The sequence below is a fragment of the Sceloporus undulatus genome, chromosome 6 (genome assembly GCF_019175285.1).
Source record: "Sceloporus undulatus isolate JIND9_A2432 ecotype Alabama chromosome 6, SceUnd_v1.1, whole genome shotgun sequence".
NCBI lineage: Eukaryota > Metazoa > Chordata > Lepidosauria > Squamata > Phrynosomatidae > Sceloporus > Sceloporus undulatus.
In genome coordinates this window covers 22633067-22649233 of record NC_056527.1, presented here as the reverse complement: position 1 = coordinate 22649233, position 16167 = coordinate 22633067, and the positions used below count along the sequence as shown (strand labels likewise).

The following is a 16167-nucleotide window of genomic DNA, read 5'->3' as shown; positions in this document are numbered from 1 at the left end:
ATTCTAGGAAGCATAGTTTTGCGAGACATTTAGCCTTCTCTGTCAGGGAGCTGTGGTGCTACAACAAACTACAGTTCCCAGAATTCCATAATATTGAGCCATAGTGATTAAAGTGGTGTCAACCTGGATTATTTCTGCAGGGCAAATGCAGCCAGAGTGACAGAGCCAAAGACTGTGCTTTGTGTGTTGTTTACTACTTATAAGAAGTCTCTGTCCAATTCACTTCCCAACAGGTCCATGGCAGGTGCTTTGTGGCAGATAATGGATCATCTAAAGAATGTTATTTCTATTGGAACATTTTCCTCTTTTTCCCCCCATAGGGATTTGTTCCTTTCCTAGTAAGTGCCACAGCAGGAACTACAGTCTATGGGGCATTTGACCCACTGATAGCCATTGCAGACATCTGCAAGAAGTACAAGATCTGGATGCATGTTGATGTAAGTATGGAATCAGTATCTTCAAGCGCTTCATTACCAATACTAGAATCTCTAATAATATCTAATCTAGAAATATACTCCAGGACCAAAGTCATGCTGTTAAATGTGAAAATAAGCTCCGCAAGACTCTGCAGAGTCTGCAGAGGATTTAAAGAATCATGGCTTCTCAGGGAATCTTAAAGATGGTGAACATCTTCCATTTTTGTCCCTTGCAAAACGCTGAAAATTTACTTTTTCTGGTTATTGTAGAGAAATAAATAGCCTTTTAGTCTCTTTTCAGCATTTAATATTGGTATACTGAGATTTTATTTGGTTCTCATGATACAGTTTAACGATAACTGGCACACTGATCTGCCATTAATTTATTGATTTATTTATGTAGCATCATATATATGCATAGACTTGCAAAATACAATAGAGTAGCTTCTTGCCCTTAAAACACTGTGTGTGTGTGGGGGGGGGGTCTTCTATTTTAAAACCCACTCACATTGGTGCCATTATCACACCTGATCATGATAAATTCCATTTCATCAGCATCTATGTCCTTTCCCTATTTTATCTACTCCTCCGACAACATTTTTCCAAAAGTGACTCAATTCATTTGGATATCCATCCTCTGAATTCAGTGTCACTGAGCCAGCATGGCATAGTGGTTTGAGTGTTGGACTATGACTCTGGAGACCAGGGTTTGATTCCAAGCTCAGCCACAAAACCCACTGGGTGCCCTTGTGTGAGTCACATGCTCTCAGCTTCAGAGGAAGGCAATGGCAAACCTCCTTTGAACAAATGTTGCCAAGAAAATCCCATGATATGGTCACCTTGGGGTTGCCGACAGTCGGAAACTTGAAAGCACACACAACAACAAAATTAACAGTTACTGTCTGTGTGCTTTTTTCCAGGGAGCATGGGGTGGTGGTCTGCTGATGTCAAGGAAACATAAATGGAAGTTAAATGGCATTGAAAGGTAAGACTCACAGACATATTATTAAATGCTGCTTGCTGAATATTGGAGTAACTGGGCTAAATCCAGTGTCAGTCTGGAGGCTACAATAGCTTGCTCTTCGACTCACCTCTTCTAGTCATCAGAGGTATTCCCAGCTACCTAGAGCCTGTTTTGGGGCTGGAGTAGAAATGGATTAATCTGCTGTCAGTTTTGCTGGATCTCACCAGTGGAAGTCTCTGACTGGATCATGCCTGCTGTCAGTAAAGTTGCTGCAAATTAAAATTACAGGATGCCACTGCTCTCCAGCTCACTTTCTAACAGAGTTATAGCACATCAATCAATATACGCTTGTCAAAGATATAATTTGAAGCTATTTTTCAAACTCTAATCACTGTTGAAATAAATGGCTAGATCTTTAATAGCATAAAAAACATGGTTAAGTTCCTTTTATTTTATCTCTGTTATTCACTCAGTGCTTCTTCTCATCATCCTTATATCATAAAGCCTAGGAACTACATAATTCATCCCCTTATTTATGTTCTAGGGCTAACTCTGTGACGTGGAATCCACACAAGATGATGGGGGTCCCTCTACAGTGTTCTGCTCTGCTTGTTCGAGAAGAAGTACATCTCCATACATTTGCATATCTTTTCACTTTTGGCCTTTTATTGGGTGGGATCTGGGTGGTTTTTCTGCGGTTGTGACATAAAGGGTCATGTGTCTGGGTAGAAGCTGCAAATCAAACCAAAAGATAAATGTGTAGCAACCCTGGAAAAGTTACCTTTTTTGGACTAGAGCTTCTCTTATCCTAAATGTCCTACACTGGCTGGCAGAACTGTAGTCCAAAAAAAAAAGGGGGGGTTCAGCGCTTTGATATGATGTCCCGTTTTAGCCCCAAAGCCAAGAAACAGCTACAACCACTGGAAACCTAAAATCACCAATATTCTATATTCTGTATTGATAGTTACATCTGTGTAACATCTCCTGGCCCTGTAGGATCTGCTCTATCACTGGCCTAGGCTATACTCCTTTCCTGTAAGAATGGAGATTTTTTTAAAAATGTTACAGGGAGCTTTATCTAGCCAAGATGGAAAGTCCCCTAGATGGACTTCAGCACTGGCAAGAGGCTGGTCTGATGAATTTGTAGGTTTCTTCACTCTATTACAAACTGATTTAAGAGCTCAGAAACACATTGCTTACAGGCAGTCTCCCATTCGTAATAACTACCTAGAGATTGTATGCCTACTGTTAAGAGCTGAAAGGTGAATTACACATTTTCACCTGAATATTTCTAAGTTTAGTCAGCTATCAAGGCAGGAGTAAATGGGAAAGAATGTTCAGAAATACATAGTGCAGTCCAAGGATAATACTACTGACCTTTTTGCTGGCTTTGGAGCCAGAGCTTGAAAAAACTACAATTCCCAGAATCCTCAGGCAGCATGACCACTTGCAAAGGGATAAATAATATCACCTACTGATGTGCTTGTATATCTGTTTTTTTAAAGGGACTGATGCAAAGCTGCAATCAAATGCATGCTTCCTACCTCTTTCAACAAGACAAACATTATGACTTGTCATATGACACTGGTGACAAGGCCTTGCAATGTGGGCGCCATGTGGATGTCTTCAAACTATGGCTGATGTGGAGGGCAAAGGTAAGCATTTCCGTGATATGTTTTGGTATAACACAATCAGAATGAGTGCCGTTGTGATCTGCAAAAATACAGTTAGGAAAAAGTTGAACTTTAAGAGTAAGCCAAGGTTGCTTTATTTTGTTGTACCACCAAATTTTGGTAGTCTCCTACCTATGAGCTAAGGCAACAACGCTCCAGCCTCAGTTCAACCATTGTGTTGACCAGGGAGAAGGGAGAGTTGTGTGTGAATTGTTAGGCAACTAGTGCTCAGTAGTGTGGTAGATCTGTGCACAAGCCTCCCTAATGCAAGGTATCTATGTGAGAGATGGGTAAAATCACAGCCATGGGAATGAACAAATGACTAATAATTGTCAAAGCACATTCCAGCTATAGGAAATCATGTGTTTCTTTCAAGTTTAGAGCCTATAACCTCATGGAGCAATTGCTGAAGCCTCAGCTCTAGGCAACTTGGCAGCACAGCAGTTATGTTTTAATGTAATCAGGCTAAAAGCTTTTGAGAAACACAGAGGATTTGGTTGCAGGAATTCTTAAAACAAGACATGGCAAAACTGTGACTAGAACACCTGCTTCCATTTTATGTAGCAATTAAAAGCAGGCATATTATTAATGTGGGGAAACTAATTAAAAATCTGTCCTTTCTTGGGGCACATTTGTGAGGAATCTCAAAGGATCAGTTTAGTTGCGGTTGGGAAATGCTGCCAAATAAATACTTACCACTTAATGATTTCAGATTTCTCTATTAAGATTTCCTTTTCACAGTGAATGAAGATATTTATTCAAATAGCCCACAAGAAATAAACATTTTAAGTAGCATTTGCTGTCTTATTTCACCATGATCATCATCAAGTTAACAGCTTTGAACTAGGTTGCTATTGCTTTTAATCAGATCAGGATACCTGGTGATAAGAGCTTTGAAAATTTACTTTATTGAACAACAACTCCCAGAAACCAGTCTGGGAGATTTTGGATTTACAATCCAAAATAATTACAGAAACTTACACAGATTCTCCATGTGTCTATTAAGCTGCATGCAGTCTCTCAGTCAAGTAGGGATGGTTACTAGTGTGGTCATGCATAGAAATAAAAAGAAAATGAACTATCAGACAACTGACATCCCACAATGCATAGCTAGTTGATCACAAAAGCAGTCACTTAGCCATCCCTAAAAATTAGAAGAAATACAGGCTAAAAAAGGGACAGAAAAGGACACAGATCTGCATACATGTATGATACAAGAATCGTAGCATACTATTTGGTATAGTGGAAGAGCCTGTGACTGAATTATTTGTGTACCTATTCAACCTGATGTCCAGGTGCTCTTACAGGGCTGAGCAACTGTGGGAAGCTAAGGAAACCTTGGCGAACCACACATCCCTGTAAATAAATAAATTATTATTATTATTACTATTATTATTATTTGCTCAAAAATAGCTCCAAAAACACTTGCATGAGGTGTTTGAGCATTTTCACCATGTTTTTGGCCACCCCTGGTCCATTGTAAGTCCAGTTCAATAAATAAATAAACAAACAAACAATAGGAAGTATCTGGAAGTCACTTCGTGTTCACAATTAATACCTTGGGACCTCTGGTGGCATCAAAAATGGCCCAAAGGCCACACTAGGCCAACTCCTGTCCTAATGGTTGATGGATGACTTCCAGGGCCTTATTTTATGTTCTCACAATTTATACAGTGAAAGAGAGAGAGAGAGGCCAGACTAGTACACAGGGCCATGCTAGTCACAACCTGAATCATGGTATGGGATGTTGCATGGATGAGGACCAACTGTGAAGTCATTTCCCATACTTCTGTCGGTGTAGGATTTCACTGATTCACAGCCCTTTCCACAAACAGAAAAGTTCCACAAAGAGCAAGTCCCACTTTGGGTCATGTAAGGCTTTCTGTTTGCTGAAGTGCTGGATAGGATCCAGCATGTTTAGTATATTGAATACCCTTTGAAATGCTGCTGAATATGTTATAATTTCATTCAGTTAAAATGTGAAACTATATTTTAAATGGGACACCTATTAAAACTGATTTTTTTTAAGAGTAAGGCTTTAGAGGTTAATCAGTTAATTAGTGAATAAGTCAATTAATACATTTTGATTACTTAAAATGCCATTGGCTATTTATTTCAATTATTTATATATTTCATGGTTTAAATTTTAAATTAACTTTTTAAAAAACCACATGTATTATTTAAAAACCCTACACATGGTAGTCGGCCAAAAGAGAGACTGCTAGCTAGGCGATATCAAAGAAGGAATCCATTTGTTTCAGTCCAGTTTAGAAATGCTGAGTATTAGCTTATGAAACATTGAACTTTCAGAAAAGATGCTTAAACAGCTCAGACCAGTAAGAACTTTGGAAGAGGCAGACAACTTTTTAAAAATCTGGTATTTTTTCATTAGGAGACCAAAACAGAAGAACATGTTTGGCTAATATTACATCATTACAACTCTCTCCAATGAACTCTTACAAATTAACACTGTTGCAAAGCATTCATGTACTGTGTACAATCAGGTCTCCAAGGTTAATGTCTTCAACTGTATGCCTCATTCCATATACAACTATGAGTGATCAGGGCTTGTCTTCTTGGACCTGTTGACTGATTAGCATAGCAGCATTTGCAATCTTTAGAACACCAGATGCTTTGTATTTCAACACCCAGAAGCCTTAAGCATTGACTATTCTGGCTGGGGCTTCTGGGAGCTGAAGTCCAAAATATCTGGAGAATGCAAGGTTGTGTGACACCACCTTATAATGATGGCTTTGATGATTTCTTTTTCTTTTTTGCTTTAGTCCCTTTCAGTGTCACTCTTTCTTCCTTTGTTCCAAAGGGCACTGTAGGATTTGAAGCTCATATTGACAAGTGCTTGGACCTTGCAGAATACCTGTATAACAAAATAAAGAACAGAGAAGGCTTTGAAATGGTATTTGATGGAAAGGTATGTATTTACTCTAACTTTGAATATCTGGCCTTAGTCCAAAGTCTGTTGACTCATACACACTGAGAGGAAGCAACATTTTCCAGTAAGCATACATAGGAGTATTTCGTTAGAGAATTTTCACCTATGTACTAGCAATCAGGATCTTATTAATAAGGAAATCTACTTCATAAGGGGGGTGGAAAACAACTTGGGTTCCAAGGAACAGTTTGTTAACTAATTTTCTTGCCCATTGTGCTGGAAGGAACCAACATAAGCCAGGAATAGTAGCTGACCCTCCAGAGTTTTTGGCTTACAATCCCCATCAACTTCTTTCACACAATTAGTCTCAAAGATGCTACAAGACACCAATAAACCCCCATGAGTGTTAAGCAGTGAAGTCAATGGCATGGGGTTATGGAAGCTGGCCCCAAAACATCTGGAAGGCCACAGTTGACCAGCACTGATGTCAACATTGGCAGAATTGTTGTACTAACTCATTAATACAATGGCAGAATTGTTGTATTTTCTCATTAATGCAAGATTGGCGCAAGGACCACAACTGGCATCCTAGCCAGCAGTAGGCAGATTTTGCACAGTTGTTGTCAATCAGTTTTTTTATACTGCATGTCCCCAAAGCCATGTTTCCTTCAGCTGTTTTGCATTTCTGAGCCAGAATCCCTGGTTGTAACTCCCAAAATCCCATTGACTATGTAGACTGGCTCTTGTAGGAACTGAAGGCCAAAACGTCCAGAAAACCAAAGTTGGAAACCCATTGCCCCAAAGCATTTGTGACAGAGAAAGGGCGTCAAGAATATGTGTGGAGAGATCCCAGAACATGCTATAAAGAATAGATCCAGCTCCAGAAATGTTTTTTTTTTCTCTAGTGAAAGTAGCCTTAGTAGCCTTTGTACCTCTGGTTAGTTTGGGTAACCACTTACACTTACACACAGTAACAAAGGACAAACATCTTACAAAAGAAAACAGATATCTGCATAATGAGCTATTACTTAACTTACCTATAAACATATATGTTTGGAAAATATTTTCCATAATTAAAAAAGAAATACAATAGGTCACCACAAAATGAGGGAGACTTAGGCAAGAGACCATGATTGGACTGAATACTTCCGCCAGAGGAATTCCCTATCTAAGTTATGACATGTGGTAACCATGGGCCCAATACTATGTACTGCCAAGCTTAGAACAGTTATTTTGGGGGGTTATAGCCCCCAGAAATCCTCAGCCAGGATGGCCATTGCTGGCTGGAGGATTCTGTGAGGAACAGTCCAAAGAGTATTTTGAAACTTTGGTCTAATCTGTCTGGCAGTAGTTCTCCACCATACCAAGACCTTTTCCATTACCTGCTACCAAATCCTTTGATTGAAGATAACAGGTACTGAACTCTAATTTTTGTGTATGCAAAGCTCTTTTACTGCTTTGTACCATCTCTGAGTATTCCTTGCCTAAGAAAACCATATGTATTTCTTTATGTTGCTATAAGTCAATGGGTGATTTGAAGATGTGTGTGCACACAAAGAGAGACACACACATAGTCGCACACATCTATCTTCCAGTGCCCTGTTCATAGAATTTTTATGTCTCATTCTTCTGAAGACACATACTTGGAGTGATTTATATCACTGTGTGATTTCCTCAGGATATGTTACAAGAAACATTGCCTTATTCATTGATCACAATGATGACAATTATTACCAGGTTTGTGCCAAAATCAGCAAAAAAGAAAAACAGCAATTTGATCACTCTCATAGGAAGAGCAACACCCGGGAAGGGAGAAACCACAAATTTTACTGTGACTGAGCTAGTTTTTAAAAATATTTTGTTGTTCTTCCATTAGCCTCAGCACACAAATGTTTGCTTCTGGTATGTGCCTCCTACCTTACGGAATATGGAGGATAATGAAGAAAGAATGAATCGTCTTTCAAAGGTAAACAAAAGAGACAGAGAGGAGAAGGAGATGTGCTAGTTCCTGTTATGAAATCAATAATATAAATAAGATGTATTCTTGGGTGACTCCAGCATTATGGGAGGAGAGGTCCAATTAATTTTTGTACAAGGCTGAAACATACTTTATAAAAGCTAAGTTTGGTTGTTGATTTCTACATCATCTTCTAGTGAAATCCTGGATATGGAGTTGAAGAGTGGGGGGTAGGCTGTTGTTGTTTCTTGCAGTCAAGTTGAGTTTCCCATATGGGAATGTTTTGATTGAGAGACATCAGAGAGCCCCAGTCATCAACTGCCCTTCTCAACTCTTTCAAATTCAGGACTGTGGCTTTTTTGATTGAATCAATCCACTTGCAGTGGGGAGGGCAGAACACATAAAACTCAGGATAAGAGTGTGTTTTATTAGATGTTATGGAAGAGGAGTCTCATATGTTGATGCTCAGTGGAAATGTCAAAGTCTGGATTTAGAATCCTAGAATCACAGTTGGGAGGGACCTCAAGGTCCATCTTAATCCAAATCCCTGCCAGTGCAAGATATGTGTATGGAGCAGTGGACATATGACTTCTGTTTAAAGATCACCAAAGAAGGTCCACCACTCTCTGAGACATTTTTTCCCACTGTTGAACAGCATTTACTGTCAAGAAGTTCTTGCTAATGTTCAATTAAATTTAGACCCTTCACTTGGAGGAGGAGTTATTAGGCAGTGTTTTATTACTTCACTTCCTTCAAAATGTAATCAATCAGCCAACCCTGCTTAATTTTGAATTTTGCTATTCATTTCAATGAAGTTCTAGACCTCTGCCCCAAGGTTCTTGCCTAATGGAGTGTCTGGTCATATGTCTAGTTTGATCCTGAGACCATATAATACTTACTTGCTTTTCATACTACGTTTATGAAGGTGGCCCCAATAATTAAAGCCCGAATGATGGAGTATGGTACTACTATGGTCAGCTATCAGCCTCTGGGAGACAAGGTCAACTTCTTCCGCATGGTTATCTCCAATCCAGCAGCGGCTTACCAAGACATCGATTTTCTGATTGAGGAAATAGAGCGCCTCGGGCAAGATTTATAATCATGTGGTCTGTCAGACCTTTCTGAAATGTCTCTAGGTAGACAATTAAGTTGTCACAAACTGTGGTGAATGTATTTGTAGTTTGTTCCAAAGTGAATCTATTTCTATATTGTGGCGTCAAAGTAGAGTGCAATTTAAAACTGAGAACATTGCTCCTCTTTAAAAGTCTTTTCCCCGCACCCTTGAGTTTGTGAATACATCTTTTCTGATGAAGTAATATAAAAAAGGCTGCATTCATGCAAATCAGAAATCAAAGACATGCTCACAGTTCCCCCCTTCCAACTTTTAGTACAGTTAGTAAAAATTATAATTTATGCTAAAAGTAACCAAACAAAATAGTGCCAAATTTGCTCCCAAACTGTCGTAAAATAAAATGAGGGGCAGTGTGCAACATAAAGCAAAACAAACAAAAAAATGCTTTAAAATGCAGACGTTTTGCCTTTTTTTCTTAGTCTATTAGAACAGAATTTCTAATTTACATGCAGACATTTCAGATGTATTTAAATACATATAATTTTACAAAACAAATATATAAATATAAATATATATAAATATATATATTAAAAAGATCCTATTTTGTAAAATATAGATTTTTTTATTTTATATGGGTTATAATGACTGCAGGGGCAAATAATAACAATAATGATAAGAGAAATAAAATCCTTTATTTTCCTTCAAAGGTGGTGCATCAGATCTTTAACCGTGGTTATTTTGAGACTTGACCCCACATCAGTTCTTAAAAAGAAATGTCTCTCAGATCCACTTAAGATTTTTGTCTTGTACATTTCCAGAGTTTAGTACTGCAGCTCTTAAACAAACAAAGACCAACGGCAGTTAAACTGTAAAATGCTGCTGCTACTCCTAATGATATTTCCCATGTGGCCTAGCTAAGCAGACGCACAATCATAAGAGATTGGTTTACCCAAGATTAATCCTAGGGTTGTATGTGGAGTCTTCTCCAAAACGGGTCACACTTCAGAGTAATTGCTTATTCACTAACTATCTTTATCAGCTGTGGATGAAAGACACCTGAAATGTCTTAGTATATAACACATTCTAAGTTTAAGCAGCTCAGCATCTGTTTGTTGGGACAACTACCCTGAAGGTGGGAGAAAGGAGAAGTAGACTGGATTCACAAGACCAAAATTCACCAGCAAATCTGTATTAGCAGCCAAACAAGAGTCCTTTCTTGGGTGCTTCCAGATGGGGCTTTGATTATGCAATTGACCTGCCCCATCCACAGTATTTCATGGGGATCCAGAGGTTGTTGTCTTCCATGTATAACCCTTCTGTCTTTTCCTGCTACTTGTCTTCACAATTGGCTTTCCATACACCCCCCCCCCCAGAAACATTCTTAGGGAGAAGACAGAATAGCTATGCATTGTCTCCAGAAGCCTCTGGAAATTCTCCTTTTTTAAATCCCAGGATCCAAATCTAACTTCAAAGCACAGATTCATGACATGGTGCTAGAGTGCTCAGACCAACATGGTGGCTGTGGATCCAACTTTGGTTGCTGCAGGTGGGGAACTTCTAGAATCTCAGACTAGCTGAGAAGGTTGCTCTTTGGACTGTGATCAAGATCTTGTATCAGGGCTGTGTAATGTAAATCTCCTCAGAGTTACAGGTTGATTGTGCTACACAATCCTTGTGTTGAATAGTAATGTTACACAACTGAATGTATTACTGAAGGCACAATTGAATGGTCAACCAAGTACAAGCATGAAGGAATACGTCTGAGAACTTCAGCAGGTGCATATGGATATGCATCAGCTGAGAATGTGTGTTCACATGTGCCTGTGTAACTATGCTTCTGTGGCTGTGAACTGAATGGAGGCATTGCACAGTGAATAAAAATGCCCAACCACATAAGACATGAATGGAATTTTGACCAGTATCTCTCAAATTCTAAAGCTAACATGAGAGATATCATTTTTAAAAAACCCTAATTGTTGAGGTTCTGCTCCAGATCTATTATTACTATGTGAATGCATCAGCAGTAGTCAAGCTGTATGGGGCTGATGGAAACTGGAGTCCAATAAGATCTGGTGTGCTACACATTTTGACATGCTTGAACTTACACAGAAAAAAGGAGCACTCTGTACAACATTTCAGCTGTCCTCTGCATACAAGTGCTGACATCATTAGGGATAGTTAAGTGCAATCCATACAGCCATTGTAAAACAGGTGTGTCATAGAAGCCTTTCACACTACACTGTTATAGCACTATGATTCCACTTTAACTGTCATGGTTCTGTCCTATGGAATCCTGGGTTTTTGAATTTAGGGAGAGGTCTTTAGAACTCTCAACCAGAGAGCTCTAGAGTTTCACCAAGCTACAATCCTCAGGATTTCATAGGATGTAACCATGGCAGTTAAAGTGGAATTACGGTATTATAACACTGTTGTATGAAAGGATCCACAGTCAACTACTGAGACCCTCTGTAATTCAAAAACTCATGATGATTGCATGCAGTTCTGACTCTGTAGGTGCTCAGGGCTGCTAAATCTTGGTTCCATTCCTGATTTAGAAGTAATACTGTATATGCATAGAACTGCAGTCTCCTTTCCCTGACATAATATTTCTATCCTCTCCCCTGACCTCTTATCCACTTCTTCTGGAGAGTAGCTTCACTCCCTTCCTACCAGCTTTCTGTATAATCTGTGTTACGAGAAAAAGACATGCCCAAAGCTACATAATAAGATCTGTGGCTGAATCCATATTTGATCCCGATTTTCCACTTCTATACTCTAGCATCCTATTTCCACCTCACAGCTACCAGCATAGTACAGTGGGTAGGAAACTAAGCTAGAGAAAATTCCTAGCTAGAGAAAATTCTTAGTTTGGTTCTCTCTGTGCTGTGTGCCCTTCTCTAAGCCACCATCTCTTTCCATTGTGTGCCATGGAAAGGGGGTTACAATACTGAACTACCTTACAAGGTTGTTATAAGAATCCAGTGTACTGTATCTTGAAGTACTTCAGATACCAAGTCATTATTATAATAGGTGTTATTCCTTATGAAAGCCCTCATTTTATGAAAAGGGCCATTAAATGTGGCATGTTGAAGGTCTACCGAGATCAGGGGAAGGGAATATGTGGCTTTAAGTCATTGTTCAACTACAACTCCCATTATCCTTTGCCATTGGCTATGCTAGCAGGGGTTAATGGAAGATAGAAGTGAACAACATCTGGTGGGCCACATATTTCCCAACCATGACCTAGACCAGTACTATTCAAAGTGGTGCTTCCTGGACCAACGCTGGTCCCTGAACCATTAGCAAGTCTCCAGGAAAGAAAGAAACAATTCTACCCAATGGGCATTATACAATGCCAGTCCCTGGCACAATGAAAAATAATAGTTGCTGGTTGTTCAAATTAGACAGCGTAAGAAACACTGACCTAGACTTTATGGATGTAAGACAGGTCATATGGTAGGACAATCTCCCTCAACATTTCAGCCTCCAGTTTTTAATGGACTCTAATTCCCATCAGCCTTAACCAGCATGATCAGGGATTATATCAGTTGTAATGTAAAACATATGGAGATCACTATGCTGCAGAAGACTGATTGGGGAGTGGAAAGGAAATCTGTCATGCATTGGCTTCATGCCTTGGAAATGCCTCCACTTATAAGCCTAGCTAAATTTTGGGGTTTAGCTTTAACTCAAATCAACATGGCCACCTGGGTTTGTAAAGCAATATTGTTTTACACTCTCTCCAAATACTTGAAGCAAACAAATGTAATGTTGTAGTGATTTGATCAAGAACACATAACTTTGGGTACAGGCACATTGTAACATTGCAAAATAGGAACAAAGAGATTATAAATTGTGTCTGTAATTGTGTTGCCTTTTAAATTATATTGATAGTATGTTTTTTGTCACCTCAGACTGAGGGCTGTGCACTTTAGATTTAAAAGCTGTACAGTGTTGCCAGTCAACATAATTGCTGTATAAGCTTGTACAATATATTACTGAGATGTCCTTATCTGTGTGGTAGCAGTATTGAATCTTGATATTGTAAGAACTGCATTCATTCTAGTTCCTCTAATTCTCACTTGCTGTAGATCACATCTCCTTCAACTCTAAGCTAATACTCATAAACAACATTCAGTTATTTACATTAAACTGTGAGTTTTGGAAAGCTTTCCAGCTCTGCTAATAAGATCTGAAGCAGCTTAGTGCTGCCTGCCGAGATTCCAATAGGTACCATGGAGTCTCCTGTACATTTGGACATTTCCCATTCACTTTAGTGGATGGGGCAGCTCTGTGTTTGCCTTGCAGGAGACAGCAACTCCATGTATTGGGACATTTGGGTTTCACCCTTTAAGCACTGCTGCTCTTCAGTCTCTGTTCAAATGGTGATGGCACAACTTTCCTTGACGTAAATAGAAATTTGTGTACTTGGGATAAATGATGCTGTTAAATGGCTCATTTGCAGTTTAGCAATCAAATGCTGCTGCTTCCCCAGAGGAAAGGCAGTGCAGGGAGAATATCAGTGGTGATTTATAGGTATGGGTTACACCTTGCATGTATTTTTTTAAAAAACATAATAATAAAGCTGATTACAGTTGTTGTAGATATTCTTTATGTGTATCTGTCTAAGATCTTCACCTGGTGCTTCCATGTGCATAAGCACCAGCATGACTTTCTTTTTCCATGTTAACTCTTGTCTGTTGCATCTAGGGAAAAGAACTACCTGGCAATGTGTTCTTCTTGTATTTGATTCAAGTATTAAATCTGTGGTGGTGTCACTCAGAACCCAAATAAAAAATGTAAAATGTGGTTGTCATGTTTCTGCAGGGTCACTCTCACCCTGTGTTTCCCCCCAATACTCACCTGAAAGATTGTTAAGAACCAGGAATTCCTGTCATGGCATCATTCCACAAAGGTCAGAGGACTAGAATGCTTTATTCCAGCTGTCGCTTATGTCATGTTGTTGCTTCAGCACTGACATTGATAAGGCATGCTTTATTATGTTGTAAGCACAGAAAAAATGGCGTTCTGCAGTCACAGCTTCTCAAACCCCTCTTATCCACATATACAATGTTTGTCATCTTATCATTTGCCAAATTAGATCCAGACTTTCAGGCATCTGAAGCTTGTTCTTATCTTTTCAAAAATGTATTCTCTTTCAACATGAAGTATCCAATATTGTATAATAATTGATCAAGGTATGGACCTAGGGCTGAGCCTGGAAAAGTCATGCTGGCTAAGGGATTTTAGGAGTTCTAGTTTGAAAAAGTAACTTTGCAAAATTCTCATCTTGCCATTACACAGACACTTTAGAGCTGTTTCTTCTATGTGGATATCTACCTCTTTTTCTGTTCAGGGCTCCTCCAAAAGGATCTGTGATCATCAAGAACCACTGTACTAAATTTTAGCTTGTTATGTTGTAGCTTAAGAAGCTATCTTAGATCAGGTCAGACTGTTTTTCTAAATAGTCACTATTGTCTACTCTCAGTGATGGGAGCTCTCTAGAGTCCTATGCAAAATTCAATTACATGGGACCTTCAGCATGCAAAGTGAGGTCTTTGATATAATTCAGCTTGAAAATTAATATGGTACTTTGTCAAGAAACTCAATTTTAAAAAACAACAACCCATGAGACACCTAAAAGAAAAGAGGCAAGAAGGCTGTACAGACAGAGCTTTCATACATGGAGAGATATGACATGGACATAGACATGGACACCCACAGAGAAACATACACTGAAAGAGAAGATGGATTTAATTTTCCCTGACTTGTGAAATAGCTGTCAGTGGTTCAAAGTTTCAGTTTCTAACATAACTACTTAGTAAAAAGCAGAAGTCCACTACAGCAAACCACTGTCCAGTTTTTGAAAAACCTTTTGTAGAGCCCTAGAGCAGAACCAAGAAATTGTTACAAACAGCCCCTAAAAAGAATGTGGTGGTGATGATGATGATGATGATGATGCTAAACCAGCCACTCTTTTCTTGGTCAAACCCTATTTTACAGAGTTGTGGTAATAATATTTTATATTTTCCCTGTGTTCTACCTTTAACCAAAGCCTGAAAGGTTGATGTGAAGACGATTGAACAGAATGACATGCCAATGCCATCCAGAACTAGGCAGTGGTAGGATGATGCTCTGGAACCCTGAGCATCATCTGATCATTGCACAGTTGGCATTGGTTTCAGCATGTCATTCTGATCATTTTTCTTAAAACTAACCTCCCCAGCTTTGCCTTTAATTCCTTGGAAAATGCAAATGTTACAACAGTAACATTATTGCCCTTTCAATTTTAAAGGTCTTTTTTGTGCTGCATTGATCCTCCAAATTTCTGGGGATTACAAATATAAATATTACAGAGGGTTTGTAGGCAGGTCTGCAGTGGCTGCTGCAGCTGGAATTCAAACGTTCAAGTCAGCTGGGTGGTTTCAAATAACACAATGTAAAGGTTTGGATCCCAGGACACAAATTAAGCCAATTCTGATGCTATTTTCTAAAGCATGTACACACTCTTAATTAGCACCTTTCAGGATAAATCAGTAGGAATCATTACAGCTGCTTTGAAATGGCTAGTAAAAAAAGGAGGGATTGTGAGAAGTATATAAATGGAAGCATTAGAAGAGCAGTGACTCAGAGAATTTGATGTCTGCTGCTCGCCATCTGTTTGCTCTCCTTTCTCTCAAAAACTCTCCAGCTGCCAAGTACAATAAAGAGAAAGCAAGAGAAAACTAATATTGGCTACCATGACAGGCAGAAAGCAAGTGAAGCATATGGGAATGCCTGTTGAATCTCCGTTGAACTGGGCTTATCTGCAGTGAGCATATTTGCACTGAGAACCCCCCACAAACGCTTTCTTTGCTGCCTCATTGTGGCATGAAGATGACCTTGGGAATTATCAAGGTTTTCTTTTTAGTGCAATGATGTGAATCATTCTCATGCATTCCGGGTTTGTTATTCACATTATAGAACTGCATCAATGTGCATCTCTGAGAGTTTGGTTGTTCACACCTGCAAGCATTCAAATAAAGATGGACTCAACAATGCAAATGGATTTGGAACTCCTTTTTGAGTATGCACCATTTTATCCCAGGTTTATTTGGGTCTATTTGCATTGGTTATTCACACTACCAACAATGCAGATCTTTTTAAAAAAAAACTGAGGAAAAACCAATATCGATTATCCCAGATTAAGTGGCTG

At 39.0% G+C, this 16167-nt stretch overlaps 1 protein-coding gene across 1 annotated transcript in view; it reads left to right on the top strand.

Moving 5' to 3' along the window:
- GAD2 (glutamate decarboxylase 2) overlaps positions 1 to 13781 on the top strand; it is a 48425-nt gene extending 34644 nt beyond the window's left edge. The window contains exons 10-16 of the mRNA XM_042475561.1: positions 321 to 437; positions 1337 to 1401; positions 1925 to 2003; positions 2886 to 3035; positions 5875 to 5982; positions 7820 to 7909; positions 8826 to 13781. Of these exons, the coding sequence (XP_042331495.1) occupies positions 321 to 437; positions 1337 to 1401; positions 1925 to 2003; positions 2886 to 3035; positions 5875 to 5982; positions 7820 to 7909; positions 8826 to 8999 (783 nt within the window). The 3' untranslated portion in view covers positions 9000 to 13781. The remainder of the gene's footprint in view (positions 1 to 320; positions 438 to 1336; positions 1402 to 1924; positions 2004 to 2885; positions 3036 to 5874; positions 5983 to 7819; positions 7910 to 8825) is intronic.
- The last annotated feature ends 2386 nt before the right edge of the window (positions 13782 to 16167 follow it).